Source organism: Psammomys obesus, unplaced genomic scaffold, assembly GCF_907164565.1.
Source record: "Psammomys obesus unplaced genomic scaffold, mPsaObe1.curated_primary_1811, whole genome shotgun sequence".
In the NCBI taxonomy this organism is placed as follows: Eukaryota; Metazoa; Chordata; class Mammalia; order Rodentia; family Muridae; genus Psammomys; species Psammomys obesus.
This window is the reverse complement of record NW_026591711.1, coordinates 7,837,358-7,857,451: the sequence shown is the minus strand read 5'-3', so window position 1 is coordinate 7,857,451 and position 20,094 is coordinate 7,837,358. Positions and strand designations below refer to the sequence as shown.

Below are 20,094 nucleotides of genomic sequence, written 5' to 3'. Positions count from 1 at the left end.
CCTCAGGATAGGATGATAATCATCCTTTTGAATTCCTTCTTTAAGATTATACCTAATTTATACCTGTTGGAGGATGTTAATTTGTGGTTAGTAACTTTTAAAGAGTTATGCTACCTTGTTTTCATTTTTCTTAGGTTTTGTATTGGAACTTGTACACCTGGGGTTCAGGCATTAGTCGGATTTCCTTCTTCTCCCTTCCTTCCTTCCTTCCTTCCTTCCTTCCTTCCTTCCTTCCTTCTTTCCTTCCTTTCCTCCCTCCCTCCCTCCCTCCCTCCCTTCTTTCTTTCCTTCCTTCCTTCTTTCTTCCTTTCTTTCTTCCTTCCTTCCTTTCTTTCTTCCTTTCTTTTCTTTCCTTTCCTGTATTGCTGCATTCTTCATTGGAAATAATTTGCACTGTTCAAAAGGGACTAGGTTGTAATTGGGTTGTAGTTTTTTGGGCTGTTGGGTTTTTTTTGTTTTTTGGGTTTTTTTTTTTTTTTTTTAACTCTTCAAACTAATTTTCTTAGTGCTGGGCTAGGTTACATTTCCAGCAGAATGGACAACAGTTCTTTGTCCACAGCAGCGTTTGTTGCTATTTTTGTTAATGACTGCCATTCTGACTGGGGTAAGATGGAATCTCAATATAGTTTTATTTTGCATTCTCTGATGGTAAGTGTGGTAGTAAACTTGCTGAAGGGTGTGTGTGTGTTTTAAAATAACATAAATAATAAAGATCTAGGATGGATTTTAGTATGATTAAACATGTTTTTCTCTGAGTATATACTAAAATCTAGAGGTGGGGAGCAGAAATTAAAATAATCCTGGAGTCTGGGACTGTAGCTCTGTTGCAGAGCATTACCTGGAATACAGGAAGCCCTGGTTTCGATCCGCATCACCATATAAACCAGGTGTTATGCCACATACTCGTATTGCCATCACCATTACAGGTTCAAGACCATCACCAACTATATGAAACTCTATCTCAGAAAACGGGAGGGAAAGAGGGAGAGAGAAAGAACAGAGTTTCAACTTGTAGAACTGTAAAAAGTCTTCACAAAGGTTTTTTACTTAGCCTTAATTTTATAGTAGCTGAAATGTTCCCTGTATGATTTAACGAAAAATCCTTTTCTTATTTGCCTTTTCTTGCTTTAAAAGTGCTGTAAGCATTGAAATCATTTAGAGATAATTAATATACATAAGAGAACATTTATTTTAAAATTTGGCTGTGCTTGGAATGGAACTCAGGGACTGGTGTGTGCTAAGCAAGTACTTTCTGCTATTGAGTACTAGTGCCCATAATTATCTGATCTTAATTTTTATTTAGTTATTTAGTCATTATTTTAGTTTGAGAGAAGGTCTATACAGCCATATATGCTCTCAAATTTGTAGTCATCCGGCCTAAGCCTGCTGAGGACTGGTTTTGTTGCCCACTGTGCAACTTAGAAGGGATTCCCTTCAGAGCCCAAAGGCCTCTGCTGGTGCCGAACGTGCCCCAGCAATAACTGTACATTGTGATTTCGTGGTTTTGGGGGGTTTTTTTTGTTTTGTTTTTTGTTTTTGTTTTTGTTTTTCTTGACAGGTTCTTGCTATGTAGTCCAGACTATTTTTAAACTCACTGTATAGTCAGGGCTGACCTCAAACTTGCAATCCTGTTAAGACTCCCAAGAACTGGGATTGATTTAGGTTCTCTAAAGCTAGTTAACCTTCAACTAAGTTTAAATTGGACAGGGTGAGGGAGAGACAGGGGGGACATGCTTTTATAGTTATGTTTCTCATCTAAAGAATTCTGTTCTTGAAAAGGAGACTTACTGGGTACATTGCGCAAGCTTGTGGTTCAACAAGAAACATTTATCAAGGCTAGGTTGCTGTCTCATGACTATAATCCTAGTACTTAGGCTGAAGCAGGATGATTTCTACAAATTCTAGGCTACTCTAGACTACATATGACTTCCAGGCTAACATCAGCTCCTGCATGAGATACTGTCTCAGCATAACAAAGAGAAAGAAGAGGAAGAAGAACAAGAGCCAAAACAGTAAAACCAAAGCATCAGGAAAAGTCATTGATGAAAGGAACCCTACCTATGCATAGGTGAGAGGGAGCTGGACTGTGGTTCATTAGCCATTTAACAGTTTGTGATGCTTCTCAAAAAGATGATTACTGTCCTTTCCCAGGTGGCCTAGTCTATTATGTTGAAGTTCATGGGCGTCAGCCAGCAAAATATTTAAACCAGAACCCAAGAGAGTGAGGTGGCCCTTTCTTTTCTCGTTTCGTTTCTTTTTTCTTTTCTTTCCCTGTAGCTCCAAACTATATATCATGCCTCAGGCTAACACTGGCATTTTCACCAGTTCTGTAAATGTAGTATGAGAATCTTACCTGAGGCATTGTTTTGCTCCCATTAAAGCATCAGCCATGCTCTGGCAGGTGACATTTGGGAGGCTGAGGCAAATGGAGCTCTGTGAGTTCCAGGCCAGCCAGGATTACATAGTGAGATTCTGTCTCTAAAACAAATAAGTTAACAATTTAATTAAACAAACAAAAGATGCTCAAATACACAACAAGGACATTTGCTCAACCATGTTTGTAGCAGCTTTATTCCTAATAGCCAGAACCTGAAAACAACCCAAATGTCTCTCAATGGAGGAATGGATACAGAAATTGTGGTACTTTTACACAATGGAATACTAGTCGGCCATTAAAAACAAGGAAATCATGAAATTTGCAGGCAAATGGTGGGGTCTAGAAAAGATCATCCTGAGTGAGGTATCCCAAGAGCAGAAAGACACACATGGTATATACTCACTTATATAATTCTTATAAGATAGGATAAATATACTAAAATATGTACACCTAAAGAAGATAAACAAGAAAGTGGCCCCTGGGTAAGATGATCAAACCTCACTTAGAAAGACAAATGGGATGGACATGGGAAGTAGGAGAAAACAAGAAACAGGACAGGAGCCTACCACAGAGGGCCTCTGAAAGACTCTATGTAGCAGCTTATCAAAGCAGATGCTGGGACTCATAACCAAACCTTAGGCAGAATGCAGAGAATCATATGATAAAAGGGGGAGTTAGTATGACCTGGAGAGGACAGGAGCTCCACAAGGACCAAATATATCCGGGCATGGGGGGCCTCTATGAGACTGTTTCTCCAACCAAGGACCATGTATGGATATAACCTAGAACTCCTGCTTGGATGTAGCCCATGGTAACTCAGTATCCAAGTGGGTTTTCCTAGTAAGGGGAACAGGAACTATTTCTGACATGAACTCAATGACTGGCTCCTTTACCTTCTCCTCCCATGCCCCCCAAGGGAGGAACAGCCTTGCTAGGCCACAGAGGAGGACATTGCAGTCAGTCCTGAAGATACCTGATAAGCTAGGGTCAGGTGGAAGGGGAGGAGGACCTCCCCTAGCAGTGGACTTGGAAAGGGACAGGGAAGAGATGAGGGAGGGAGGGTGGGATTAGGAGGGAATGAGGGATCGGGCTACAGCTAGGATACAAAGTAAATAACCTGTGATTAGTATTAAAAATATATAAATTAAAAAATAAATAAAATAAAAAAACAAATAAGTTAGCAATTTAATTAAATAAACAAAGTCATTAAATACAAGTAAGCAAACAAAACCCCCAGCCATCAGGAACAGCTACATAGTGCAGTGTTCTGTCAGCAGGTGGCGGGCTTCTCCCACAGTGGATGCTGCTTTTCAGTGTTTCTGCGCTGTTTCTGTGTTGCTGGAGAAGGAACTCAGAAGCTGAGGCATGCATCAAGGCAAGAGCTGTACACTGAGCTAGCTACCTCTGACCCTAGTGATAAGTATTTTAATTTTTTTTTTCTTTGTGTTCATTCATTGTCTGAGGGTTATGTATTTCTTTCATTCACTATCTCTTTTCACTATGTATGTAGCCGTGGCCTTATACTTACAAAGACCTGCCTGCTTGAGCCTCCTGAGTGTTGGGGCTGAAGGTATGAGCCGCCATGCCTGGAAGGTTGTGTGTACTCTTATGTAAACCCTCAGAGTTACTTTAACCATTAAGATATAAATTTTAAACAAGTATGACAACACCCAATTATGACAGACTTAGTTGCCTTTTTGTCATTTTGTTTTATATATCCTGTTTGCCTTCTCTACCTTTCGTTTTTAAAAATCTACTAAAATACTAAAGATACAAAATTTTCTTGCAGTTGATGAGGGGTTGCTTAATTTGTTTGGCAAGTTCCTTGTAAGTAAGTGGAAATAGATAGCGAGGCCTGAAAGGACCTCTGTGCTCCTAGTTGTCTCTGCCTTGCACATCACACCATCTCATTTATATTGCTCCATATGCCCTTCTATTTGAGAATTTATGTTGGAGACACCATTAAGAATATCATAATCTGGGCTGGAGGGATGGCTCAGAGGTTAAGAGCACTGGCTGCTCTTCCAAAGGTCCTGAGTTCAATTCCCAGCAACCACATAATGACTCACAGCCATCTATAATGGGATCTAGTGCCTTCTTCTGGCATGCAGGCAGAATACTGTATACATAATAAATAAATAAATTAATTAGTTAATTAAAAAAAGAATATCAAAATCTAAGCAATTGTGGCATGTTACTTGGAGCTTAAGATACAGAATTACTTGAGCCTGTTGAGAAAACAATAAATGTCATAGTTTTTTTAAATACATTTTAAAAGGTTTATTTATATATATGAGTATTATTTATACATATGAGTGTTTTGCCTGCATGTGTGTACATAAGACCAAAACCAGAGTAACAGATTGTTGTGGGTACTGGGAACAGAACCCAGTCCTCTGCTACAGCAGCAGTGTTCTTTCCCACTGAGCCATTGCCCCAGCCCTCAAGCCACCATATTCTTATATTCAGCTTTCTGGAAAACAATGATTAGTTAGTATATCTGTCAAGGTCTGTCTTGTCAAACTGTTAGAATTCTAAAAGAACAAATGAGTTACTAAATGGGTTCTTATAGAAACAGATAGGAACTACTTGAGAACTCCTAAGCCTTGTAGCATGCTGAAATGTAAAACTGAAACTCCCTGACAGTAGTTAGTGTAAAAAAGAAAGAAAAAAATAAAAAGACTAGAATTAGGTATGGTATAGGGTGCACCATAATCTCAGCTCTTGGAAAGCTAAGGAAGGAAGGTAGTAAATTCAAGGCTGCCCTGGGCTACATAGTGAAATCCTGTCTTTAAAAAAAAGAGACCTGTCAATCTTTTGGGGCTGGAGAGATGGCTCAGAGGTTAAGAGCACTGGCTGTTCTTCCAGAGGTCCTGAGTTCAATTCCCAGCAACCACATGGTGGCTCACAACCATCTATAATGAGTTCTGGTGTGCAGGTGTACATGCAGTACAGAACACTGTATACATGGTAAATAAATAAATCTTTTAAAAAAGGGGGGGGAGGAAGAAGAAAGATAAAAAGCAAGGGAAAGAAAAGAAAGACAGCAGTGGAACTGAAACTGGAAAGCCCTAGATGTGGAAACTAAATCTCTTTGGGTGGAGGGCATGGACTTAGGACCAAGTACATTAGGCATTATTTACCTAACTTGTAAAACTGTCTCTAATTATTAGCACAACTGTCTGTTAACTTCAGCTGATTCTAGCTGTCTGAAACGTAGGTCGTTTCTGCTTCCAGGTAATGCTAGTGACAGTCACTACAGAAAACAATGGGAGAAAGTCACCTGAGAGCCTGTCCTTCATCTCTAATCTCTTATTGATTCTGACTTGCTTGTATTGGCTATTGGCTATTACAGCACTCATTCTAGTTTGTCACTCTTGTGTTTAAGACTCTAGAATCTATAAATGGAATTAGTCCTGTTCTGTCTTCTTGTCCGTTTTCTGTTTTTATGTTGTTATAGTCTCACTATGTAGCCCAAGCTAGCCTGTAAAATCAGTGATCTCTGTCTCGGCCTGCCACTATAGGTGTGAATTGTCTTAGTGCTAGCAAAGAATGTTTGGCTTGTACGATGGCTCAGCAGATAAAAAGCCTGACAACTTAAGTTCATCCCGAGACCCACAGTAGAAGGGAAAAACAAACAAATAACAAACAACCCTCCCCAACTAACTCAACAGAGATACTCACACATACACGCATACACATACATACACACACACACACACACAAACACTAATTATAAATTAAAAACTGTATGTCTTAGTGCTAGCAGTCTTCCCAGGGCTTCCTGCATACTAAAACACATGTTTTTACACTAAGCCATGCTTGCTCTCTGTTGTTGCTGCTGGGAGCCATGAAAATCTTGCTGTGTGTGAGTGTCTCTTGTGTTCTCCTTTTAGGTGTATCAGGTAGGATGCACAAATAGGAAAACCTTAGCATTTTTATTTAATATGCCCTATACAAAATATCAATTTGTAGCTGTAGTGTTTCTTTTGAGCAGAGTACGAACTGTGTGTTGTGGAAAGTCCAAGTTGTTCTGTTTTACGCACAGAGATTCAACTACAATTAGATGAAAAAAAAAAAAACAATTGGAGTGATATAAATCTAGATATACCAGGGCATGGTGCATTTAGCATGAAGCATGCAAAGGATTTTAACTAAAAGAAAAGAAAGACTGTTAAAGAATGTGTTTGACTTTCTCAAAGGAAATTAAATCTCAAGTCACTTAGTTGAGGTTTTGGGAAAAGTTTTAATACCTGTTGAGATGAATTCATAGGCTCCTTATAACCCACCAGCCAGTTTACCAAGTAGGCTCAGCTGGCTGGCCACTGAGCTACGAGGATTACAAGAATGTGTACCACCAGCTTTTAAAATGGGAGTTCTAGGAACTGAACTCTGGTCCTCCTTGTATTTTCAGGGCTGACCAGCAGTAAGAAACTTTTTAGTGGCAAACCATAAAAAGTTCTGAGTAGTTACTCAAATACGCAAGTGGATATCACTTTCTTTATTGATAAAGATAACCAGACTTACTAGTAAAATAAACAAATGCCTAGTTACAGTGTCAGAGTGGGAGAAAATAACGCAGCAGATATTTTAGTCCTGTCCTTTGGCATGGGAATTCCTCATCTAGTGCTTGCTATGAGGAGGGAAGTGGGTGGTTTCAGCCAGGCCAGTCACAGGGCAGAGATGAAAGTTCACTCCACTGCTCAAGAACCACATTTGTGACTTCCAGCTTCTTTCTAGCTCTTCTCAGAAAACAGTGGAGAAGCTATTTAAAACAAAACTGAACTTGTGTTGCTTGTTTTGTGGTTCTGGAGTTTAAATTTAGGGCTTCATGAATGCTAGCCACTCAGTTACATCCCCAGCCCCTAAAATTGTTTATTTGTTTTTAAATAATTTTTACATACAATAGCTTTTGATCACTTCTCTCCTCCAGATCCTGTACTTCCCTACCCTCTCTACTTTGTTCTTGTCCATTCTCATTCATATTCTCTCTCCCTTTTCCTTTCTATCTCTAAACAAAACACACACACAAATCAAAGTAAAAAAACAAAAGACCAGTAAGACAAAATTAAATGAAACAAAAGGTCCACAAAAATACCACTGAGTTTGTTTTGTATTGGCCAGCTACTCCTGAGCTCGAACCCTTCTCTGAAGTGTCATGATATACCCAGTGGCACATCACTGGAGAAAATTGCTTTTTCCTTTGCCAAAGGGAGTCGGTTTCAAATAGCTTTTTGATTAGGGGTAAGACCCTTCTGGCTGAAACCTGGGCAGGTCTTGTGTGTGCTACTAGTCTCTGTATGGTCCTGTGAGCATCAGTCCTGTTGGAAGTGTCTAGAAGTTGGAGTCATTAAATCACTACTTTGTGTGGCATACAGTTTTTAATTTATAATTAGTGTTTGTGTGTGTGTGTGTGTGTGTGTGTGTGTGTGTGTGTGTGTGTGTATGTATGTGTATGCGTGTATGTGTGAGTATCTCTGTTGAGTTGGTTGGGGAGGGTTGTTTGTTATTTGTTTGTTTTTCCCTTCTACTGTGGGTCTCGGGATGAACTTAAGTTGTCAGGCTTTTTATCTGCTGAGCCATCGTACAAGCCAAACATTCTTAGGAGTGTATTTCTCAAGCACTTTCATGTAAGCGTGTGTACATAATTGCCCACACTGGCACAAAATGACTAAAAACAAAAACCTTGGAGCTTCTGTACATAAGTCTTATTACACATAAAGGCTGTAAGTGGCTTCGTTTCCCCAGATTCCATACTGCTCTACTGTAAAGAAGGGGAGGTGTATCAACTTCTCTCAATCTAACTTCCTTGGATTAGACCTCCTGTCAAGGGCATTTGATGTTTCAGGACTGACAATACAGAAACCTTTGTGGTCTGGACCTTGTGGTTCTTCTGCCTCTACTTTGAAGATCGGGTGTGCTGTGAAGTATCTGGCTCCCGATACAGGTCTTGATGCATTATTGGCCAGGATACTCTTCAGTTTTTCTGATTATGGACAAGATTAATGCTACTTGCTGCTGACTCTCACATTTAAACATACCATTTATTTCTCAAGGAAATCAGTTATTTTCTAAAACTCTGTATAAAAGCGGGCTGTTAGTGCTGACATGGATCCAATCGCATGTCCTATTTTAGATTTCCTGTGCTTCCTATCCTGGATCTATTGCTGCTCCTTGGCAGCTGTACACCTTAACTCACTTAGGAAATACAAGAATAGTGACATGTGATATGCAGGGTGACAGGGATATAAGGTGAGGAATGTCCACATACTTAGAATTCAGTAACGTTTACTAATTTACTCATGTTCTTTAGTTACTTATTTTTTCACTGCTTGGACTCAAACCAAGGCCTCATATATTCTGTGCAGTCACCCTGTGTACTGAGCCACACCCACAGCAGAAGCTAGTAAATTTTAGCCACTTACAATCTTTTGTTTTCTTGTTTCTAAGACAGGGCTTTACTGTAGCATCTCCTGGCCTGGGACAGTAACCCACCTGCTCCTTCCTCCCAAGTACTGGGACTGCCAGCTTGAACCATCACATCCAGCAATGATCATTTCTAAAAGCTTCATACTTCTGTATTTCATGTGTGTGCCACAGTGTGTTCAGTTTTGTTGTGTTCGTAGTTTTGGGGCTAGGTCCAGGGCTCTGTTCATGCTAAACAGACTCTGCCTCTCAGCTTCAGCCCCACCTCATACCTATCCTCTGTTTTACATTTTTTTTTTTTTACTGTTCCTTGTTTTGTTTTTGAGACTATCTCCTGTAGCCTAGGCTGGCCTCCAACTCTTCAGAGGAAAATGACCTCGAATTCCTCATCTCCCTGCCTCTACCTCCCAAGTGCTGGATTACATACATTTATCACTACACCCACCTCTCTTCTATGTTAAGAATGAACTAGGTTTTGCTGTTATGAATGCTTGAAGTTTCTTAAATACTACAAGCAAATCTACAACCTATATCTTGGTGTACAACTGTATTTCCTTAGGAAAAGTTATTAGACACTAAATGGTATGTCAAAGGAATGTTTATATCTACAGATTTTAGTAATACTTCTAAATATTTCTCTAAGAAGGTGTGGAAGTATAACTCCAAAACTTCTTTGTTAAAGAAGGTAATTTAGGGCAGATTAGTTAGCATTTTTTGTTTGCTGTCTTTAAACTCCCATCAGTAATTACATATAATAGGTCTTCCTCATGGAGAAATGTTTTGTTAATGAGCCTTATTAAATCTTATTATAATAAGATAGTAGTACCTTGGGCTGGAGAGATGGCTCAGTGGGTAAAGCATTTGCCACACAAGACTGGAATTAGGAATCCCAGCACCCACATAAACGCCAAGTAGGTGTGGTAGCACACCTGTAATCCCAGTACCAAGGAGGCCGATGGCAGGGATGCCAAGTCAAGCTGGCTGGCGAGCCTGTCTGAATAAGCAAACTCTGGGTTCAAGTGACAGTCTCTGTTTAAGGAGGAGAGAAATTGAGGAAGACACCGGAAGATGACCTCTGGCCTACACAAGCCACCACCCAGACAACTCAATGTACAGATTTGCACACCCAGCCAGCACAGGGTGGTGGTGGGATGTCACTGAATCTGAGGACAAACGTAGAACATTTCAGGACAGACAGTGCTATGTAGTGAGACCTTGTATTCCCCATCTGCCACCCTCACACACACACACACACACACACACACACACACACACACACACCAAAAAAAAAAAAAGGCAGCCCAAAAGCTCTTATGGCAATGTGGCCTTGTAGTTGACAATTCTTGCTCCTGGAGAGGCTGAGGAGACATGGAGATCACCTGGGCCTAGCTTGAGCAATATATTGAGATCCTTTCTCTGGAAAAATGAAAAAAAAAAAAAGAAAAAAGCTTGCTACTTCAGAAAGTTTAATTGCTAAAATATAGCATGGCATTAGATTTCTCTGAACACAGTAGAGAGACAAAAGAAAAATGTATTTACGTGTGTACAGCTTAACTGTGTTCCTGGTGATAAAGCTGCCCAGAGGCCGTGTTCTACCTTATCTAGCAGGTCCTGGTGCAGTACTAGCATTTTGCCATCCAGCTGCTCAGACTGTTTCTGTTTTCAAAGAAAAACATTTTATCTCATTCTCTTCTTTTTTTTAATAACATCAATAAAACCTTCATTTGGTGTTACCCAGGCTGGCCCGCATAGATCCAGTGATTTTCCTGTCTCACTTCCTGAATAGCTGAGACTACAAGTGGACACCGTTATACCTGCATTTTCCAGTTTTAGAATAGTCTTCCCTTTTTTTTTTTGGCATAGTTTTATTAAAATTTAAGAAAAGCTGCTGAAAATACGAAGAAAATGTGAAAGCCACTTTAAGTCGCACTGGAATAATATATGCATAATACAAGAGGTACCATTTTAGTCATGTTTAAGCATACAATTTGGTGACGCTGGATACAGATACACTGTTGCACACCCACACTACCACACACCACTCTTAGAACTGTTTTCATTTAAAAACAGCTGCAAACAAAATGAATAAAGTGTAATAAATGAAAAAGAAAAAAAAACTAGAACTCTGTGTCAAATTGAACAACAGCCCCCTATCTGCCTTCCGGATCCAGCAACCAAACTTCATTTGTCTTGAAATATAGCACCTACCAGAAGTCTGCACACTTCACAGTGCAGTGCAGTAGGAAACAGGAAAGGAGTAGTTTAAGAGTTAGGCCTAACAGTTCCTTCTTAGGTTGCAGAGCAGTTGCTCGTAGCGTGAGCTGCTTGCTCTTAGCCATCATGTTTCCCCAGCTGGTTAAGTTCTGTAAACTAAATGGTATCGAGCTGAGAGCCAGCAAGGCTGTCACCCATAGCATAATACAGCAGCACTGTTCCGTGTGCGTCACAGGACTGTTTGCGTAAGGCTTAGTCAAGGCTTTGGGAGCCGCCCTCCTTGCACCTTGTGCTATATTAGGGCTTCTCAGACAGGAAGAATTTTCTTTTGCTGGTGCTTCCGTAGCTGGTCCAGTTACCTTCAGAGTAAGTACTCACTGTTCTGGAAGACATGAGTTTCTTGTATTTAACTTGCTGTGGTTCTTGTTTGGTTCTTTTATCTTACTGAAACTTTGGCCATTTAAAAATACAGAGTAGAAAATAAAAGTAGATTAGTCTAATGTAGTAGAGTGTAAAATTCTTTGTAGTTTGCAAAGGTATAAATATGTAAAACTTTGAGATATCTTAGACCCACCATCTACATTTTATATAGTCAGATTTTAAAGATTTCTTATTTTAGACATGCAGATGTTAGGCAAAAACGAAGTACTCTCAGAAGGGGGTAGCAACTACCAGTTGCTATGTGACTTAATTTTGCAGAAAGCCACATGAGTCTATTATTGCTGGTAATAAAGATTAATTTTCATGCCTTTGAGTCATACAGGATCTTCTAGACTGAGGTTATACCGATATATTTTATGAATTGATGAAAACTAGGTCTCTAATGTAACAATTAGCACACTAAAAATTAACATTCAGACATGTAAGGACTGAGATGTAGTTCAGTGGTAGACCATTTGCCTGCCATATATAGATACTAGGTTGGATACCCAGAACCTCCAAAAACACATTCTTAAAACACAGAACATATATATTGTAGTAAAATCTAGAATACTGTGGCTATGTCAGATTTCTTTTTGAGACAGGGTCTTATAATTTAGTCTGTGCTGGCCTCTAACCTCCTGATTGCTTCGTACATTGTGCCTGGCTCAGCATCAGATTTAAATAATTGCATTTTTCAAGTTTAATATAGGTTATTTTTAAAATTCGACCATGCAACAGACTGTTGTATAAGCAGCTTACTTAGGTTTAGTGGATACTGTTGTTACCTGTGCTGTTGTTCTAAGGAAGGAATAGGACAGGAAGAACTGAAGAGTATGTTCAGGGCCAGCAACATAATTTCCATGTGCCTTAGCTTATTGGTCTTGAAAGTGCTTTTGGTTCGAACCGATATAGGTGGAATGCTGTAGGACTACATTCTAAGCTTACTAACTATTTGTTTTTACAATTATTCATAAAATCCTACTTTTGTTTTCCCACTTTAGAAAATTAGCATAAAGTGCCCATTCTGAAGTAGACAGCCTTTGAGTTTCTGTAGTTTCTGCCTGTTTCCTCCTACACCTTCAGCTGTTCAGTTTCAGTTTTGTTTATTGTCTGTCCCGAGAATGTTTCACTTTGCACCTTGTGTATATTTATTTCTGTCTGGGGAGAATTATTTACGTGCAATAAGGAAATTATTACAATCCTGTATTGAAAGTGAATTTATAGTTTTATTTCCATTTGATAATCACCCTAAGAAATTTAACATTTTAATACACCAAACTTAAGACAAATAGTATTGGTTAGTTGAGAAAGGTCCAATAAATAACAATGAATTTAACGGGGACAGTTAATACTGTTGCCAGAGCCCTTTCCATATTATAGTGAGTGTGAGATGTAGCTTTCCTCATGTGAAATACACAGTTCACTACATACAATTTTATTACCTTATCAGTGTAATTTTCATGTTTCTGCAAGCATCAAAATTAAAGCACAGTCATAACTTAAATGCTATGTTAATTAATTTATATTGTCTACTTTCCTATAAAGCAGAGTGAAACAGCCTTTACAAGTATTCAGTTTATACTCAGATGCTTTAAGCTTTGTTTTAAAGAGAGTAAATTGCTTATGTAGACATACCCATTTTGTTGATAAAACTACAGCCTCAGAATGACATACAGTAACTAAAATCCTTATGGAACAAATTTAACTGAAGTTCTTACCTCTTGCTTCATTCTTTATCTTTGTTCTACACATTCTTGTGTTAACACCATTAGAAACCTTAAGCTCATACTGAAAGTACACGAAGTAATTGTTCTCTAGTTTTCATAATTTTCTAGTTCATGTTTCAAGCTTACAGATTTAAAGGCCTTAAAACTTCCATCGAAGATAGTTCAAGGGTAGAGCTTTCTATTTTTGAATGTGTCTTCTGTACTTGATTTGTTTTTTCCAACAGCTCTCATCTTGAAGCCACATCTGCCACAGATGACATTGGCAGAACGAGCTAGAACTTTGTATGCACCGGGTATAGGTTTACAGATCGTTGGTTAAAAATACTCTGCTCTGATGTTCAGTATCTTCTTTCAGATAGTCCCAGAATGCTGGCATCTATGCCTGTGTGTGTCCACACTTTGTAAGCATACAGGTCTGAAAGTGAGGTTTGGGACTGCAGTTTCATGTTCACATAGGTTCACTTTGATGAGTGGAAGTTAGATTCGGACAGATTAGTGAGCACTGGGAAGAAGGAAAGCTCTCGGGTTGACATTAGCAGAGCGCACGTGACTTACTGAAAGCCAGCAGCTGCAGGGCGTGATTGTTGTTTGCCTAGAATCCCAGTAATTACAACGATAAGGTGGAAGGATTGCCATTAATTTGGAGACACCAGCACTATATATCAAAACCCTGTCAGAGGAGGGGGGTGGAGGAAGAAAGCAGACCGTTGTCAAATCTTTTATTGATCCTTGTTTTGTTTGTGAGAGTTCAAGAAGCATCAGTTTTTGAAGAGCCATAGGACCATCTTATGACATTTTTCTTTAAAAATAATACATATTTTTATTATTTTTAAGTGTGTGTAGGTGCCCTAGAAGGGCATATAGGATCCCCTGGAACTAAATTTATAGTCAGTTGTGGGTGCTGGAAAGAAACCTGGGTCCTCTGCCAAGAGCAGTGCACATGCTTAGTGGCCGAGGTATCTCTTCAGCCCCCACTGACTTTTTTCTTACTATGTATTTGTTTATGAGTTTGTTGAGCTGAAGATCAAGTCCATGACTGCACTCTAGGCAAGTTTCTACTACTGAGCTCTACCACCAGCCCTAAGTGGCTCTTCTAAAACAGAGTTTTTGATCCTTAAATGTTTATTTACCTGGAGTAAAGTAAAAGCAGAGTCATTTTGGGGAAAAAAAAAATTAGTCATTTTTTTATACGATCTATACTACAAGACAAAACCAGAATAATGATAGAGATATTTTCTTTGTTTTAATGAATATAAGCTTCACCCAGCAGCCTCCTAAAAATGCTCATTTCATTTGACAAACACATAACATATACTGGCATTGTCCCAAATCGTTTGCTAAGTGCAAACACAACACAGATTTACCCAAGAAGGAAGAGTTTAACATAAGAAAATTTAGTACAGAGGTGGAAGGGCTCCCTCAGCCTCACCTCTAGCTGAGGAGCTATTGACAGTGGAAGAAGGCTGTTGGAGGAGATCCCTTTTCTTTATGCACTTAATCACAGGTAGATTCCCACACTCCAGTTGACAACCCCGTGCGTATACATGTATGGGCGACACTGATGAGACACAGTGGGTGAACAAGTATGTTTGAAAAATTTTTAAAGGAAAATACCTTTGTATATTATGTTTCTTTTATTTTAATTCCTATATGAATTTGGCACAGTCAACACACTTTTCTCACAGGCTTCACCCTTTGTGTAGAGGAAGTATTGATAAAATATCTTTGCAAAGTCAAGCATAGTGGCTCACACCTGCAGTTCCAGAGCAGAAGAAGGCTGAGGCCAGAGGATCCCCAGGAGTTTAAAGCAAGCTTGGACAAGTGAGACCCTGTCTTTTTTTGTGTTTTTTTGTTTTTGTTTTTGTTTTAACAAATCTTCCAGTAGAGTATGCTATTGCAAATGTGTTGTCCATTTTACCTCCATATTCAAACCTGTTAGTGCTATTTTTGTTCTTAGAAGAGAGTTTCCAACTCTTGGTAACAACATTTTCATCCTAAAACTTTGCTTAATAGAGGAATTCCTTTGCTGAGCATTAAGCCTGAAATCCGTGGTATTTAAATCATACTAAAATACTATCTTCCTGTGTCATTAGCATACATTAAGAGCCTCAAATGTAAGTGTGTCACATGTACCTTTTTCCTTCTCTCTTGCTGTGATATCACCTAGGGAAATCCAGAAGATTGGATAACCAAGAAATGACTAATCAGGAGTCTGCTGTCCTTTTGAAAATGGTGGGTATGCACATACTTCCAGCTCCACCTGTAAAGGTTCAATCTTCTCCACTCTTCTCTCTTTAACTATGTAATGGTGTGACTGAGATTTTACATAGGATTTTTTTTTTTTTTCACAGTGCTTGGCACACAGAGAATAAAATCTCAAGAACTTACTGAGTTGACTCTCAAATAATGGAAATTGTTTTGCTAAAATGTAATGCATTTTCTAGTTCTTAACATAAGCAGATGGCTAGGTTCTGAGAATGTTTCTGTTTGGGTTTGGTTTTGAGGTTTTGTTTTTTGTTTACTTTGTTTGAAGATAGAGTCTTTGTATATCTTAGGGATACATTCTCATAATCAGGTGTATCCATCCTTCTGTCAGGTGTAATGCTGACATACTAAGATGACAGGTTATATGCCTCCATGCCTAGCATTATATACACTTTATTTTTTTCTTTGTTTGTATGTTTGGTTTGGAGTTTTGTTTTTTGAGGCTGGGTCTCAAGTAGCCCAGGATGGTTGAACTCACTTTGTAGTCAATGATGCTTGGGCTCCTGGTTCTGCTTCTGTCTCCTGAGGGCTGAAATACAGGCATGCTCTACCACACTCAGATTCTCATTCTTTTCTGTATTCCTTGGCACTCTTATTTAAGCCATTCAGAATGAAATATTTTAAGTCTGCTTTAAAGGGACAGGCATTCAGGGCCACTGAAAAGGCTCAGGGATAAGGGCTTTTGCCACCAAGCAAAAAGTTCACTTGAGTTCAATCCCTGGGATTCATGTTATAGAAGGAAAGAGCTGACTCCTAAAAGTTGTTCTCTAACCTACACACACTACAGGAGATAGAGAGATGGGTGGGTGGATGGATGGATAGATGGGGAGGCTGGCAGGTCAGGCAAGCAGACATAAAAAGGAATTTAAGAAAAAGAAAGGGTGCAAAATGGCTGGGGATGTTGATCAGTTGGTAGAGTGCATATTTAGCATCCAGGAAGCTCTCAGTCAGTCCTCAACACTACATAAAACCGAGATGTGGTAGTACCTGCTTGTAATCTCAGTGCTGGGCGGTGGAGGGTGGGGGTGGATCAGGAATTCAAGGTCATTCTTGGTTACATAATTAGTTTGAAGCCAATTGGACTCCATAAGACTATCAGGTTTTAAAAAAAAAACAAAAAACTATTATGTAAAGACACAGTGTGAAACTACCAACCTTATGTGTGGCGAAAGGTGTGTGAAGTTCCTGGTAGTGCCTGGGAAACAACTGTCTTCTGTATAGAGCAGTACTGTGGCCATGGAAGGAGTATGTCTCCTCTGTACACTGGAGGAAAAATGCCATAACTTCCCATATTGCCGACGATAAAATTCTTGGAGCCAGGCATGGTAGCATGTACCTAAAATCCAGTGTTCTAAAGAGTGACACTGGAGGGTTGCACAAGAGCAAGGCCATCTTAAGCTACACGAGGTATGCCAGACCAAAAATAAATAAATACTCTTTTATTCTTTATTTAACTAGTTCATAAACCATAAAGAATATACCTTCTAATGGACCCAGTAATATTTGATTTATATACATCAGCTTAAACTGTGTCTCAGCCAAGGAGTATGGTATAAGTCATTTTTATCTATCTGTGTTTCTTCCTTTCTTCTTTTGCTGGGATTAAACCCAGGTTTCACAGGTGTTTGACTGGGACTCTACCCATGAGCCACGTCCACTGTTCTGTATTTCTTTCACCTGTATCATCCACCCTGCTAGAGGGTGTCGCTGCCAGCCCTTTTCCTGTTGTAACCAGTCTGTTCCTCCAGAGCCACTATGGTGTTCAGTGCTTATCTACCTGGAATGAATGGTTGTGCATTCTCAGAGGCACAGGCAAGGATGACACTCCAGCCACTGGTTCTCTTTGATATGTAATAATTAAGGGGAAAAAATGATCTTATAGCCTGTAAGAGTTCTGAAGCAAGTTGAGTTCTCAATTTGCTTGTTACTGAAAATAAATAAGAGGCTAACAGTTCTCATAATTGATTTAAAAAAAGAAAAGAAAAAATGTTTTATAGTATACCAAATGTAAAAGTGTGCGTGAACACCTGATTAGAATCAGGGTGCCACATAGGACCCATGACTCTACCCAGCAGGGTGTTGAAGCAGATGTTGAGACTCATAGCCAAACTTTGGGCAGAGTGCAGGGAATCTTATGAAAGGGGAAAATAGAAAGACCTGGAGGGGACAGGAGCGCTTCAAGGAGAGCAACAGAGCCAAAATATCTGGGCACAGTGGTCTTTTCTGAGACTGATACTCCAACCAAGGATCATGCATGGAGAGGACATAGACCCCTGCACAGATGTAGCCCATGGCAGCTCAGTATCCAAGTGGGTACCCTAGTAAGTGGAACAGAGTCTGTCTCTGACATGAACTCAGTGGCCTGCTCTTTGATCACCTGCTGCTGAGGAAGGGGAGCAGCCTTACCAGGTCACAGAGGAGGACAATGCAGCCAGTCCTGATGAAACCTCATAGGCTAGGGTCAGATGGAAGGGGAGGAAGACCTCCCTATCAGTGGACTTGGGGAGGGGAATGGGAGGAGAAGAAAGAGGAAGGGTGGGGTTGAAGGGGGTGAGGGATGGGGCTACAGCTGGGATAAAAAAAAAATGAATTAATTGCAATAAATTAAAAAATTAAAAAAATAAATAAAAAGAATCAGGGTGGTTGATAGGTGCCACCCAGTTGTTTTATTTCTTTGGTTTTTCTAAAACATGAGTTTTTCTGTGTAGCCCTGACTGTCCGGAACTTGATCTGTAGACCAGATTAATCTTGAACTCAGAGATCTACCTGCCTCTGTCTCCCAAGTGCTGTGGGGTTAAAGGTGTGTGCCACCATACCCAGGTGCTGTTTTTGTTGGCTTAACCTTAAAGAGTATGGCTTGCTTGAGGAAAGGCATTTTGTTCAGTATGAAATAAAACACTCCATTTTTCCTGGTGAAAATATTATGACAACATAGTCCTTTGTTTACTCACACTAGTATGAGTGGTTTTTTTTTTTTAAAGATATTTTTAAAATTACTTATGTGTATGTAGGAGAGTGGGTACTTGCATGTGAGTGTTGGCACAGAAACTGGCAAAAGAGGGTTAAATCCCGTGGAGTAGTAGTTACAGTTATGAGCCATTTCACCAGATCCAATGAGTTCAGTCCCTGAATCAATATATGCTCTTCCCAGCTAAGATTTTTGTAAGGGAGCTTCAGAAGGGGTCCTGCAGAGAAGCAGCGGTCCTTAGTACTCATCAAAATATCAGTCCACACCATATATACGGTCCACTGTAGATAGCTAGTCTCTAGCAGGAGGGTGTGTCACAAAGTAGACACACAGTATTTATTATGTAAACATAAGGGTGAATGAGGAAAGAAAGAAATATACCAATTAATTCTTGTCTTATCTACTGGAAATATTGTTAAATAAATATTTCAGCAACCTTTAATCCATTTGTAAAAATTTTAATCCACTGAGGCCTGGGGACTGTGGTCCTCTGCATCCATGTGGAAGCCAGAGGTCAACATTGGGTACCATCCTCAGTTGCTCCTCACTTATTTTTGTAAACCATGGTCTCTTACTGAATCCAAAGTTTGCTGATTTCAAGCCCAGGGATCCCAGCACAGAAAGTACAGCAAGTACTTTATGAACTGAGCCATATCCCCCACCCCTTTTTGAGACTCTTGAAAGTCTGGTTCTCGGTGCCAATGTTTGATACATTACAAATGATCTTATCATTGTTTTAAGAAACGGCTTTTAAAACTAAGTGTGTAAGGGCTACAGAAATAATAGAACTCATGCATTTGGGACTTGGTTCTCAGTGTCTTTCCTCTCCCCTTCCTCCAAAAATAGAAAAAATAAATAAATGACTCAAACAGTGTTTGATTGCTTTTCCTTTCCTGTATACCTCTGCTGTTATCTTCCAGTCTTTGGGAAATGTTCTGGCATTTTGGTTTGGGGGTTTTGTTGTTGCCTTTTTAACTCTGGTGTGTATGTAGGAACAATGTGGGACCTGACATACTTAATCTGGTCATATTCTCTTAAAGTAAAAACCTAAGTCTAGTGCTTTTATGGACTATGTTAGTATCAGTGATAACAGTGGAGAAACGGCTGGTCATCCATTACACACTACGTAGATTCATAACCTAACATACTGCTTGCTTGCTCTTGATCAAAACAGAATCCCAGAAAATACTGAATTCTGTGATAGAGTTATTTCTTCTAAGGAACTTTTTACTATCACTGTGTATCATAATGTAAGATGATCATGATTTTCTGTGTTGCTTGCCCAAGACATTGCTGTGCAGTCACCATGCTTGCCTAAAGCTGATATTCCTCTTTTGATTTCCTTCAAATTGTGGTAGGCTCAAACAAAAAATGGCACCCAATATAAAATTGTTGAGCAACCCTAAAATCTCAGCAAACTCAGAAGTTTATATAGCTTTCTACTAGTTAAAATATCTTAAAAATATCTGTTCTTATGCTAAGATTATTCAGTAAATTATTTGGAATATAGTATAAGTAAAAGAATCAATTATCTTAAAGCAACTTTTCAAATTTTAGAGATAGTTTAGTTATCTGTACAAAAGCTTATAAGGAATAATTATGTAATATTTTTCTGCCCAGAAATATTTTATAATGTAAATATGAATACAAATGAAATCTTTGCTTTAATCCTCAATGTTTGTTTTAGTTAAGGT

General features: G+C 39.2%; 1 protein-coding gene across 5 annotated transcripts in view; it reads left to right on the top strand.

The window, feature by feature from the left end:
- Window positions 1-20,094, top strand: part of Nt5c3a (5'-nucleotidase, cytosolic IIIA) — a 46,233-nt gene that overhangs the window by 12,343 nt on the left and 13,796 nt on the right. Inside the window, exons 1-3 of one of the 5 annotated variants that reach the window (XM_055611865.1) lie at window positions 11,307-11,383; window positions 14,853-14,988; window positions 15,335-15,399. The exons of 1 other annotated variant lie outside the window; for it this stretch is intronic. In XM_055611865.1, the coding sequence (XP_055467840.1) occupies window positions 15,364-15,399 (36 nt within the window). In that variant the 5' untranslated portion in view covers window positions 11,307-11,383; window positions 14,853-14,988; window positions 15,335-15,363. Of the gene's footprint in view, window positions 1-11,306; window positions 11,384-14,852; window positions 14,989-15,334; window positions 15,400-20,094 lie in introns of those variants that run through there. 3 more of the 5 variants (XM_055611866.1, XM_055611867.1, XM_055611868.1) reach the window with 3 other exon arrangements.